General features: G+C 41.5%; 1 protein-coding gene across 1 annotated transcript in view; it reads left to right on the forward strand.

The window, feature by feature from the left end:
• The window catches only part of Ccdc141 (coiled-coil domain containing 141), a 134,813-nt gene that overhangs the window by 41,127 nt on the left and 81,134 nt on the right, over positions 1 to 12,552 (forward strand). The window contains exon 6 of the mRNA XM_050120635.1: positions 8,360 to 8,476. Within this exon, the coding sequence (XP_049976592.1) occupies positions 8,360 to 8,476 (117 nt within the window). The remainder of the gene's footprint in view (positions 1 to 8,359; positions 8,477 to 12,552) is intronic.

Genomic DNA, 12,552 nt, shown 5'->3' on the forward strand with positions numbered 1-12,552 from the left:
TAACACGGACCACTCTCTTTGCTTTCTCCACTTGGTTAAACTAATATGAATTCCTTCCCCAGGTCTAGTGTTAGTGATGCTACACACGCTGGGACCCCACATGGTACAATTGTTGGATGCCCTATAGGTGTAGCTATTGCATATGCATCCGTGTACGTTCATGGAGACTGTGATGGATCTTTTATTTGTACCCTATTCCTAACAGTCCTGAAACAAATTAACATAACTATTGTATAAGAATAAACACTGCTTAAATATAACTCATTGATGAGTAAGACAGTCTTTGCCTTGAATATAAAATTTAGACTTGTACTCTGAAAATGGTCCGCGGTGCATTTTCTCTCGCTAACTGCAGGACAGCAGCAAGAGCAATTAATAATAACCATTCTTTGCACTCATGAGAACACACATCCTAGGGCCAGACTTCTGGATGGGTTTAAATTATAGCTCCACCATTTATCAACCTAGTCACTGAGCAGTTATTCAAATTCTCTGAAGTTCTGCTATCTCTGGAAATGTGTGTAATAACAGTAATTGCCTCAAGTCGTATAAGGACGACCAAGTGAGTTCTTCTAGGTTAAATGCTTGGGACGGTGCCAGGCACACAGTGACTACCATATCAGAACAACACTTTGTGTCATTGTACCCAAAGAGGAGAGTGTTTGTCCAACATACTACCTCCATGACCCAGAGCAAGTAAGGATTGGTCTTAGATTGAAGGCCAAACTTGTTGCTTATTTTGGGTTCGTAAGGTACAGTAAAGTAAGCTACTTTTAGGATCTGAGTGGCCATACTCATTCATGGGCACTCAATTCCATTTTTTAAGGCAGTATTTTCTTAGCTTATTGCTAATAATTCTCATCTGGGGGAGATGTGGGATCGCTGCTCTTTCAGATGGTTACTGGCAGCATTTTGACATCCGGCTACCACTTTCGGCTTTGATTCTAGCACAGGTGTAGTCACAGCCATGACAAGACTTATTATTATTATTATTAAATATAAAAAAGTAAGGGAAACTAAAGGACCTCACCTATACATACTATATTGTGACAATGGCTTTTATGACTTTGACCAAAGAATAGACAGACATATCCTTGGGTCGGAAGTAGAATAAGAAATTTGATGAAACTATGATAGCGATTGTAGCGCAGTTTGAACAGTATCTGATTGGTGAGGAAGTGGGGCCGCTTCAGTTTCCCACGCTGTAAGCAGTAATTAAGCATGCAGCATTGATTGTTATATACACAAGAGACTATTTTCACTCTAACTAGACATTAACGTAGCATAATTCTCTTAGGAGATTTTACACTTTCTAGATGTTCTGTTCACAGTTTTGTGGGTGACGCAGTGATATCATTGACAGCAGAGACACCAGATCGAGAGCGATTACTAGGGAGTTGTGGGCTAGGATGGTGATAACTCCTGTACAGTCTACCTGACAATCCTAGGTTATGGTAGACACACTTCACAGGGGGAGAAGGCCTGAGCAGTCTGTGTTTTCTGTGTTTGTTTTATGGAGCGTAAGGACTGTCGACAGGGACATCCATAAAGCAGTGCCGTTGTCAGTCATTCTAACCACTTGAGAAGGGGAAATGAGGAATCAGAACAAAGACCATGGATAAATACTAACGTGGACTTCTGCATATCTGATGCATCTTCTCCCCGAGGATTAGTGCAGACAGTTGGTCCTTCTGTGACTCTCTGTGCTCGTGACGTGGCGCTTCTGAAGAGATCAGTTAACTCTCTTTGGGGAAAGAAGTTAAATGGCCGGCGTGTTAGGAGCTAAAGGTCTGCATTGCTTACAGAGAACAGTAGATGAAAATGAACTATTTTTCTGTCTGGTTTGGGATGTGATCGTCTGGGAAGCAAGCACATTCCCAGAGTTTTCTTCCTTTATTGCCATTTTTCATATGTAAACCAGTGTGCATGTGTTCCGCACGGACAGACGAGCAAGCTGCCCCTTCTTTCCAGCCATAGCGGCATCTTAGCTTGCAGATAGTATGCTTCATTAATGAAAATCAGAAGCAGCTTGGAGTATTTTGTGCATAATTAATTATCTTGGCAAGAAGATTTATGAATGTAATTCTTCTCAATTGTTCCAATCAGGCATAAGTGAGGCAAACAAATATATTAAAACTAAGTTATTCATGGCCTGTTTATGCAAGGCAATGTCAAGGACATCTGGAAGAATTAAGACTGGGGCAGGCCCTCTACTTTTACTACCCAGGTTTCATGTATGTATGTATGTGCATGCCTTCACGAGGAGGGCGGAATAACAGCATCCATAGGGGAGGTTTTATGGTTGAGTAGAGTGCACACTGTCATCAAACACTATATTCCCTGTCACCTGCACTTATGAGGGCATCAGAGGTGACCTAGAGAAGTGTACCTTCAATCCATACAGACTTGTGCCTTTTAGGCATCCGCCAAACTTCCTTGTGTGTGAACATGTGCTCCTGCTTGTGTGTGTTTTCTGGTACACGTTGCCACTCTCTTATTCACTTTGTAGTTTGGATGAACGACCAGCTTAAATTAAATGAGATAGCATAAGAGGGGTTAAGAAGCTTTTTAAAAAGTCCTCCTTTACATGTAGCTGTTGGATGCTGTCTGCTATAAGGTAGAAATGGGTTGGGGAATTGGAGAGGGTTATAATTAGCTTGAGGATACTGGAATCCGGGAACTTGTTCAATAGCAGACATAAATAACGACCCATATGTAGTTCGAAACTTATCATGGAATTTTATCTTGGCACATGAGCTATGTCTAGACGTCTTTCTCAGGCATGCCGGCAAAAAATGCAGGGTCTCTTAATGTTTGTAGGAGATTCTGGCAATGCGGAAAGTAATAGACGTGTTTGCTAAGTAGAATGCATGCTGATCATCGTTGCTTTCTTCTATCAAGTAGGTGGGATTAAAGGATTTACCTAAAAACAAAGCAGAGCAAAACAAAAACACAATTTGAGGGCAGAATCAGTATTCTACCTCTTCTAACACACATCACACCTGACAGGACAGGTGTGTTTCTCTGGCTCTGTCACCTCTTCTAACACACATCACACCTGATGGGGCAGGTGTGTTTCTCTGGCTCTGTCACCTCTTCTAACACACATCACACCTGATGGGGCAGGTGTGTTTCTCTGGCTCTGTCACCTCTTCTAACACACATCACACCTGACAGGACAGGTGTGTTTCTCTGGCTCTATCACCTCTTCTAACACACATCACACCTGACGGGGCAGGTGTGTTTCTCTGGCTCTATCACCTCTTCTAACGGACATCACACCTGACGGGACAGGCATGTTTTTCTATTCTCATTATTGTCTCATTAAGCTCAGATCACATTTGACCAGATTGCCTAATACAAGATAAAGACAATTGCTTTCTCTGCTATAAGCAAAGGGAAAAAAAAATCTAAGTAAACATTAGAACTGTGACACCAACTCTAATTGCAGACATGGTGCTTCTGGTAATTGGACAGGAGGACTGTCAAAAATCCTTGGGCTGGGGAAGATAAAAACAATTGATGCCTTTTTATTCCTTGTCAAATTTTTAAAATTTTTTGTCTTAGCAGTAGTTGGTTCTGTGCCAAGAACTGTTCTGTACAAGGAAGAGAAAATCAAAGTTATTTGAAGACATTATTATTTTTAAAATGCGTTTCTGTGAAGATGGTTGGAATTTCTTTTTGCTAGCTCATCTCTCCTTGAAGAGTTTTAAATAAAGATAAAAATTAAAACTTCATCTCAGTTTGCCGAGCAAATTGCTGAGGAGAGAAACGTGGCTCACGGTGGTCTGGTGCAGCGCCTCGGCCTTTACAGCCTTCACCGTTTTTTGCTTCCGGGTCTTTTCTCCTCTGATTTTCATAGAACATTTTCTGCTGCTGTGTCCTCCATGTCATAGACCATGAATAGATAGAATTCTGTCTGTCACCTCTGCCCGGGCTGTCTCGTCCTCATGTCATTCTGACAGCTGGACTCAGGCTTCTATTCTCTTCTCTAACTGCAGCTTCTGTGGAGCCCCCTGATGGTACCTCCATGTTCAAATCAGACCCTGTGGCTCCGGCCTTGCCTTACAAGTTTTGTTTTAAAAATGTTCATAGACACAGGCTTCTCCAGAGTGGAGAAGGAAGAGATTGGGCTGGATCAGAAAGCACGGACTCTGACCGTGGTCTTAACTGCTCCAGACTGACTTTCTTCTTTACCGGCTGCATGGACCTGGGCAAATACCTTCCAGTCTTATGTCTGTGTCATCATTTGTTGCCTCAATCAAGGAAGAGGGTGGGCAGTAACATTACAGGGTGCATAGAGTAGTCCCTGCTGCCTCTGGGAAGCCCGCCACCCTCTTCTCCGACTTTCTTCATTTGTTTCTTTCGTTAGGAGAATGTTCCATTCATAAAGCTAGCCCTCCCTTGTTCAAGGCTAGTAGACACTTAAAGCGTTCCTCAACTTCCCTTTTAGTCTGGTTCGCTCCTTCCTTCCAGTCTTATGCACCACCCAGTCCCCCACTGTAAAGAACTGTACCTCCTCTAGTCAAAGAAAAGAGTGTTTTTTAAGCCAATGCCCCTCACCTTCCAATGCTTAGCGAATAAGCTCAGCTTCTGCAGAAGGCTCCCTAGACCGTCCTCCTCTCCCCCACCCGGAAGTCCCTAAATGTTTACTGATCGACACCTCACTCCACCCAACTCCTGGCTCTGCTATTTAAATTCTCCTTAGCTAAATCTGAGTCAATATTCAAATTTACATTTAACAACTAATGATATTTCAAACTCCTTGACTAGTGTCACCAGCCAAAGAAAATATAATGCAATGGATACATATGATTTTAAATATCCCAGTGGCCATTATAGAAGTTAAAAAAAAAAGTATTTAAGAAGCCACATAACAAGATTAGCTCAACAAATCCAAATATAATTTTGGTAGATAGTGAACACAAAATTCCAAAGAGATATTTGCACTTTTTAAAGTACACAAAGACCATGATTTCTGATACACAGTTAATAGTCACAGTACTTCCCAGGTTAGACTATTCTTAGTCCAGCTTCTCTGCCGGTGGAGGCTGCTCTCCTGGGCAGAGCAAAGCTACTTGACCGAATTTTTCTGCCTCTAACTTTCTGGATAATTCTTGATTTTCATTAACATCACAATTCTCTTCTTTTTTGTATCTTCATTGACCTGCTTCTGTCTCTCGTCACCTTCTAATGACTGTCTCAGTCACCCAAAAGAGCCATTCCATATAGTCTCTGACTTAACCCTGCCTCCTTTAAAGACATAGAAGCCAGGACAAGCAATCGAGCGAATCATAAGCACATCAGTTGAGTCAGGCTAGATGGTCGGGACTGAGAAGGGGAGGAAAAGTTTTTGTTTCCCCCTGTATCCTACTGATCGATACTCAGAACCAGTTTCCAGTGTGTTTCTGACTTTCATTCTTCCTTCCCTCCCTCATGCCTCTTTTGTGGCACTGTTCTGCAGAAGTGCCTCTTGGCTGGACTCCTCACTCGGCCTCTCTGGACAGCAACTGGTGCAATTGAAAAGCTTATGAAAAGAACCCTTGGAATAGCCACGCAGCTGTCTGCAGTAATGGCTTGTGGGATGTAACGAATGATTGACTAAGTATCAGAATATTAGGGCGTCTTATTTTAGCCCGTTTGTGTGTACCCCACAGCACAGGTGGCAAACCTGATCTAGAAGCCTGCTCTGGTGTCTGAATGCCTCATGATGAAGTGTAACACGCTAACGATGATCTACTTCAAATATTCATACCAACTTGTTTCTGTTTCTTCCTGAAATGCATCTGGTTAGGAAAAAAATGTGTAGATCTAGAGGACCACATGTTTTGAAAGGCGAATATATGGATGAAAGAAAGATATTGATTATCACTAACATTTTCTACCTACATTGCTCAGTAGGGACCATAGCTTTTGAGGGCTGAAATAGCGTCAGGCAAATCTACAGGAGGAAGTCAGTCAATGCCATCTAAAAATTAAAATAAGTGGTTGCATCTGTGTATACCCTTAATCCCAGTACTTGGGGAGCAGAGGTGGGCAGAGACCTGTGAGTTGGAAGTTTACCTGGTCTACATTATCAAGTTCCAGGCCAATTAGAACTATATGTTAAGATTCCTTGTCAAAGTAACAAAAAACAAAACAAGCAAAAGGCAAAACCAAAAACCCCAACAGCCTACTCTCTTTTAGATGTCATCAACCCTGGCATGTGTTGGATGGCTAGCTCTTACTCACAGATTAAATGGGACCGTCTGAGGTGTCACCTGTTTCAGGGAGATTAGCGAACACCTGTTGCCACCTGTTCTCTCCTCTTCCATCTTAGTGGCCCCGTGATAACACATGCTTGAGATGTCTGCCTCCACCCTGACATTAGCTAGGAATAGAAAAGACTCACTCCGAGCACTTCACAACTCAATAATTCCTGAGAGTTAGTGATAGTCATGATCTCTTTGGGGATAATCCTCAGATCACCCCATGAGTCACTGGTCTTTTGTAAGAAATTATTTTATAAAAAAGTAAAATAAACTTTATTGCTCTTAATTAAGTGACCTCTGCAAGTCCTTATATGCACACTGCTTTATCAGATTCGAATTGGATAGCAGAAAAAAAAAGGCTTTAAGGAATTGTAAACATATTCATCTGTATCTTACAATATAAACATATTTACATTTCCTTATTTTAAATATACAGATCATGTGAAATATATATCACATAATTTATGGATATTATGAAGAAGGTGTATTTCACATAAAAGTAGCTACAGGATGAATGTTTTTATTTTGTTTGCACTGATAAAGGGCTAAAATTTGACCAGCTGCAGAATCCCCATTGCCCCATAACTTATTGTCTAGTCTACACTGGGAAAACGCTAAGTTGGTCCAAACCTTCTCTTGAGATCAGCTTTGGCACATCCGCTCACCGGTGGTCCTGGGAACCTGAGTTCAGGTGAGCCTCTACCCCTGCCATCTGCAGTGTGAGGGACATTTTCAGTTCAAAATGTCAGAGCTAACAGCCTTTTCCTCAGCCTCCTGCTTCATGGCTTCCTTCCTGTTGCAGGAGCTGGGAGAAAGCCCATGGCTGCAGAGATAGCAGGCTGCAGAAAGACACAGTGTGAATTTTTGCTGTATTCACCATTTTGAACAGGCTGCCATTTTTCGTTCTCGAGGTTTGGCAACAACAGTGTCTCCAGACAGCAAGGGTGAAAGGCTGTAGGTTGCACAAGCCATGGTGACGGGCACAGCGGAAGAGCGTCAGTTTTGGACTTGTGTCCACTTGGGACAGGTCTCTCCCCTGTCTCCGGATAAACTGCTACACCTCTCCAAACCCATTTACTTTTTCCTCTACATTTGTATGATTATATTGTTCTTGTCATGGACTTACTGAGAAAAACAAAGATGATGCTCCCAACCCAACTAGCAAAATATCTAATTTATAGTACGGTCTCTTAAACACTAGTCATTATGGGAATATTCAGGGAATAATACTATACAGAAGCAGATACTACAAATCTAGCTGCAATCCGTTTCATGGATACAAGGCCTTTATATGTGTTCAGGAGCTGTAAGTCAGAAGTCTCAACTCAAATTATGGTGTCTCTTAAAAACTGGCGTCTCTGGAAACGAGCGCCTCAGGGACTTAGTGATAGAATGTTTGTTCGGTTTATGGGAACCCTGGGTTCAGCATCAACAGTACCCCAAAGTTAATTAACAAAAAAAAAATTAAAGGAAGAAAAAAATACGCATTGCTTTCTTCAAGTTCCATAATATTTGTTGTTTAGACGTTGTATGGCATGTGTCATGAATCTGCTACACATGAAACTGAATTGTGCTCTTATAAAGTCAGTGGAAATTTAACACCGTTCCCATTTGGTTTCTCAAATCAGATTTCTACCAGTGACAGCAAACTAAATACTTTTGCATTTTCTTTTTTTATGGTAGGAAAAATAATTCCACATATGCTGTTCAATATTTTTAACTGGGTTTTATGTAACTATATTCAGATTCACGTTTATATATAGAAAGAAAGTTATCTTTGAAAACAAAGCAAGATTTCTGGACCGCATGGGAATGCCCGGCTGCTGCTTTGGAGATAATTCTGATCATTTCCCTTGCTCCATAATCCATGGAGTTGCTAAGTGATCCCTGTGATTTTTCTGGGATTGTTTTGCCTTTTTTTCTCTTCAGCATTTGTAGGCTGAAATAAAAAGAACATTAAACACCTAGATGATATTAGCTTCATATGTATACATTCGTCTCTGTAGAAACTGAAATACTTGGTTTTGAAGTATTTTGGAATTATCTCTGAGTTTTAATCATTTATCCCGATCATGTAAGCACGGACGCTTTCTTCTCACCTCTCCCAGGTCACTTGCTGGTTCCAGAAAACGATAAGAGATCTGCAGGAACAGAGTCTAGGCTCGTCACTTTCTGACAACAAGGAGCTAATCCGTAAGCACGAAGACCTGGAAGTCAGAGCTAAGGTAAGACACAGTTGAATAAGTGGGAAATGCAAATAGAATTTCTCTTCAAATATGGTTGAATCAGCCATTTATACTGGGTATCAAGAGAAAGAACTATTTGCGTTGAATAATCCACTGATTTCATGGAACTAATCATTAGAGAATTAGGTACCACCGCCCACTGACTTCTAGAATAGCAGTAAGACTTCTTTTTCTTCCTCTTCTTCTTCCTCCTCTTCTTCTTTTCTTATCCTTCTTGTTCTTGTGTGTGTGCATGCACACACACACAAATCATAAATACTGTCATGACTATCATGCTATGATGGGTTATATCTCTCTATATGAAACACTAAAACCAAACTACAACAAAAGCAGTTTTAAGTTTCTCATGTCTCACCACCCAAAATATTGGATACTCTAAGTTCCTGCTGTATCCGTCAGAACATTGGATACTCTAAGTTCCAGCTGTATCATCACTCAGAACATTGGATACACTAAGTTCTTACTGTATCACTCAAAACATTGGATACACTAAGTTCTTACTGTATCACTCAGAACATTGGATACACTAAGTTCCAGCTGTATCCTCACTCAGAACATTGGACACACTTTACTCCTCTGTACCACATTTTCATGGGCATCTCTTAAAAAAGAAACTTAGGAATTCCTGGGGAATATATGTGTGTAAGCACTTACCTGTAAGTAGTAGTCCCCAAATGTTTCCACCCATCAGGCAAACTTTCAGATTTTTTTTTAATGGTAGTTTGAATGTTATTTGCCCTCATAAGCCTGTAGGAGTGGCACTATGAGGAGGTATGGCCTTACTGGAGTAGGTGTGGCCTTGTTGAAATATATTACCATAGGGGTGGGCTTTGAGGTCTCCCATACTCAAGATATGCGCAGTGTCTCAGGCCACTTCCTGTGGGATCAAGGTGTAAGAACTCTCAGCTCCTCCAGCACCATGTCTGCCTGCACGCTGCCTTGCTTGCTACCATGATGATAACGGACTAAACCTCTGAGCTGTTAAGCCAGGCCCAATTAAATGCTTTCCTTTCTAAGAGCTGCCATGGTCTCTTCACAGTCATAAAAACCCTAAGTCAGACAGTTTTCACCTGTGGGTTTTCAATAATCTTATTGTCTGAGAAACGATTCAAATTTTTTACATGTCCCAGATAGGAAGCAGCACATTGCCTTCTAAACTCATGTTTGTGTGCAGCCATGAGAGGGGACGGGGGATGTCATTTTCAGAGAGAATTGATTGGAAATAAGGCATCGAGTGGGGGTCATTTCTGAACCTCATGAAAGGTTCATAGAGAAGGTGGGTATCCCTACTTCCCGCAGTGAGGCTGGCCAGCAGGGAGCTGGATGGCACGGACTGTGGCCCTCAGTCTTGTCAGTTTTTTTTCCTAAGTAAGCCACAGAAATGGCGCCATTGTTTCCTGCTGGAGTACATTCAAATTGAGAAGTGGAGTAGCTTTTACAGCTTTCAGTGAGGTTCCAGAGTGTGCTAAAATAGTTGAGGGTGTTTAAATAGAACCTTGGGAGCGTGAGTCATTGTTTTAGCTATGCCATTTTTATTTAATATGGAAATGATTTTCCTTCCACATATATAACTGAGAAGGGAATAGCGAACACGGATTGTTTTAAGTCATCCTTAGATGGCATCATAAGTCAACTTGTTACCCCGAGCCAATGAGCAGTGAGATGCCCTTGAACAGGAGCCAATGAACAGTGAGATACCCTTGAACAGGAGCCAATGAGCAGTGAGATGCCCTTGAACAAGAGGGCCTTCTCTGCAGTTGAGAGCCAATGAGCAGTGAGATGCTCTTGAACAGAAGAGCCTTCTCTTCAGTTGAGAGTGCACTGCAAACTCTACCTGAGAACACAAGAGAAATGAGGCTGAAGAAAATGCTTCCGGTAACCTTGGTGACTTTAGAGGTGGGTCATAGTCTCTTTAGAGATGGAGGTTATTAATCTGCATCTTCCAGGGAGATTTACAGCCATGCTATGCAAGCATCCCTCTCAGCTTCCCCATCAAACCTAGAGCCGGAGTCTGTTTTACAATTCCCCTATGAAAACTTGTATGTGTGCTGAAATTTACAAGGGACTTAGAAGTGTTAGTCACGCATGCCCATGCTCCCCCTGTTTTTTTCAGATGAGAGTACAGTCGTTATGAAGGCCTTTATTAGCAGTGGTCTCTACAGTTCTGAGCGTGATGTGTAAAATCGTTACCTCCTGTATTTAGGTCCAGTAGTGTTCGCATCCACCAGCTTCACGACCCAACCCGTCTTCCATGAGTCATCTAATCTGATTTTCCAAGCCATTGAAAATATTTTCCACTTGTGGTTGACTTCATAAACTAGGTTTGTGATCTTGGCCCTGGGTTCCTATAAATAATATTAGAATATCTTGTGAAAGGCGCCAGTGCTGTGGTCCCACAGGAACACTATTTAAAGGAAAAAGGCAACGGCGAAGCTTTCTAGTATGGGAAAAGGAAGTACAGTAGAACTTCCTGCAGGTTTATTTGAATAATTTGTGTGAGTAATTACGAGCTATACAGCCACTATATGCTGACGTACCACACTATTTTAATTTGAAAGAAAAAAATTGAAATCTGGAAGTGTAAAGTCTCTTACTTTGTTCCTATTTCAAGCCATCACAAGCCCTGGCCATTTTGGGTGTTTAGATTGTCCTACAATTTTACATCAGCATTAGGATTGGCCTTCCATTTCTTCAGATAGGGCCCTGAAGATCCTGGCAAGTATTTTACTTTGCATCTCTAGATATTTGGAGGACTATTACTTTCTTATATTTTTTTCTTTTTAAAAATTTTATGTTCTGTGTATGGGTGTTTACCTGCATGTATATCTATGTACCGTGGATGCAATGTCCACAGAACCAAAAGAGGGTATCGACTCCCCTGGAACTGGAGTTACATATCATTGTTTGCCACCATGTGGGTGCTGGAAACCAAACCCCAATCCTCTGGAAGAGCAGCCAGTGCTCCTAACCACTGGGTCATCTCTCCAGCCTCTAGTGTTGCCATCTTAACACTATTTAATTTTCTGGTTCATATTCGTAGAATGTCTTTCCATTTATTTAGGCTTTTTCTGGATTTCTCCCCCATGTTCAGCCGTGATAATGTTCAGTGCCCTAATCTTGTACTCTTTTCATTAAATTTCTTCCTATTTTATTATCCCTTATACTACAATAAATCAAACTGTCTCCTAATTTCCTGTTCAGATTGGTCATTGTTAGTCTATGAAACAAAGAAGATTTGGGGGTGGTAGTGGATTAGTTCTGAGAGGCTGTGAGTACCCCACTGGATTTTCCACATGACATGATCGTGTCATACACAAACCTCTTTTACAGTCTTTGTTATTTGTTTCTTACTCATCTGTCGTGGTAGTTGGAATATAATTGACCCCAAAATCTCACAGGGATTGGAACCATTAGGAGGTGTGGTTTTGTTGGAGTGGGTGTAGTCTTGTTGGAGGAAGTGTGTCACTGTGGGAGTAAGCTTGATGTGTCCTTTGCTCAGTTGACTTCCTGTTGCCTGCAAGATGTAGGACTCTAAGTTACTGCTCCAGCACATCTGCCTGCACACTGCCTTGCTAGCCACCATGATGAATAAGGGACCAAACTTCTGAAACTGTTAGCAAGCTACCCCAGTTAAATGTTTTCTTTATAAGGGTTTCTGTAGTCATGGTGTCTCTTCACAGCAATAGAAATAATAACTAAGACGTCTGTCGAGAAAGGAGAGAGAGAGAGAGAGAGAGAGAGAGAGAGAGAGAGAGAGAGAGAGAGAGATTGCTTTTTCAGAGTAGTATAGACCAGAGAGTCTCCAGCTACAGTAGGATTTGATGTATCAGGCCTAGGATGTGGTCCCCACAGTGCTTCCATGTGTAGCAAACTCCTATGTAATGCTGTGATGTTGGCCTTTGAACCATACATTGGAGGTTAAAGATATAAAGAAAAACAAAACAATAACAAAGCAAATACAACCAAGCAAACAAACAATGGAATCAAAGACAATGTAAGTTGTAGAGTCCCAAAGACATTATAAGTTGTAGTCATGGTTAAAACCTAGGTATAAA

This window comes from Alexandromys fortis, unplaced genomic scaffold (genome assembly GCF_014885135.2).
Source record: "Alexandromys fortis isolate MF-2015 unplaced genomic scaffold, M_Fortis_MF-2015_v1.1 scaffold_8_1_9099942, whole genome shotgun sequence".
In the NCBI taxonomy this organism is placed as follows: Eukaryota; Metazoa; Chordata; class Mammalia; order Rodentia; family Cricetidae; genus Alexandromys; species Alexandromys fortis.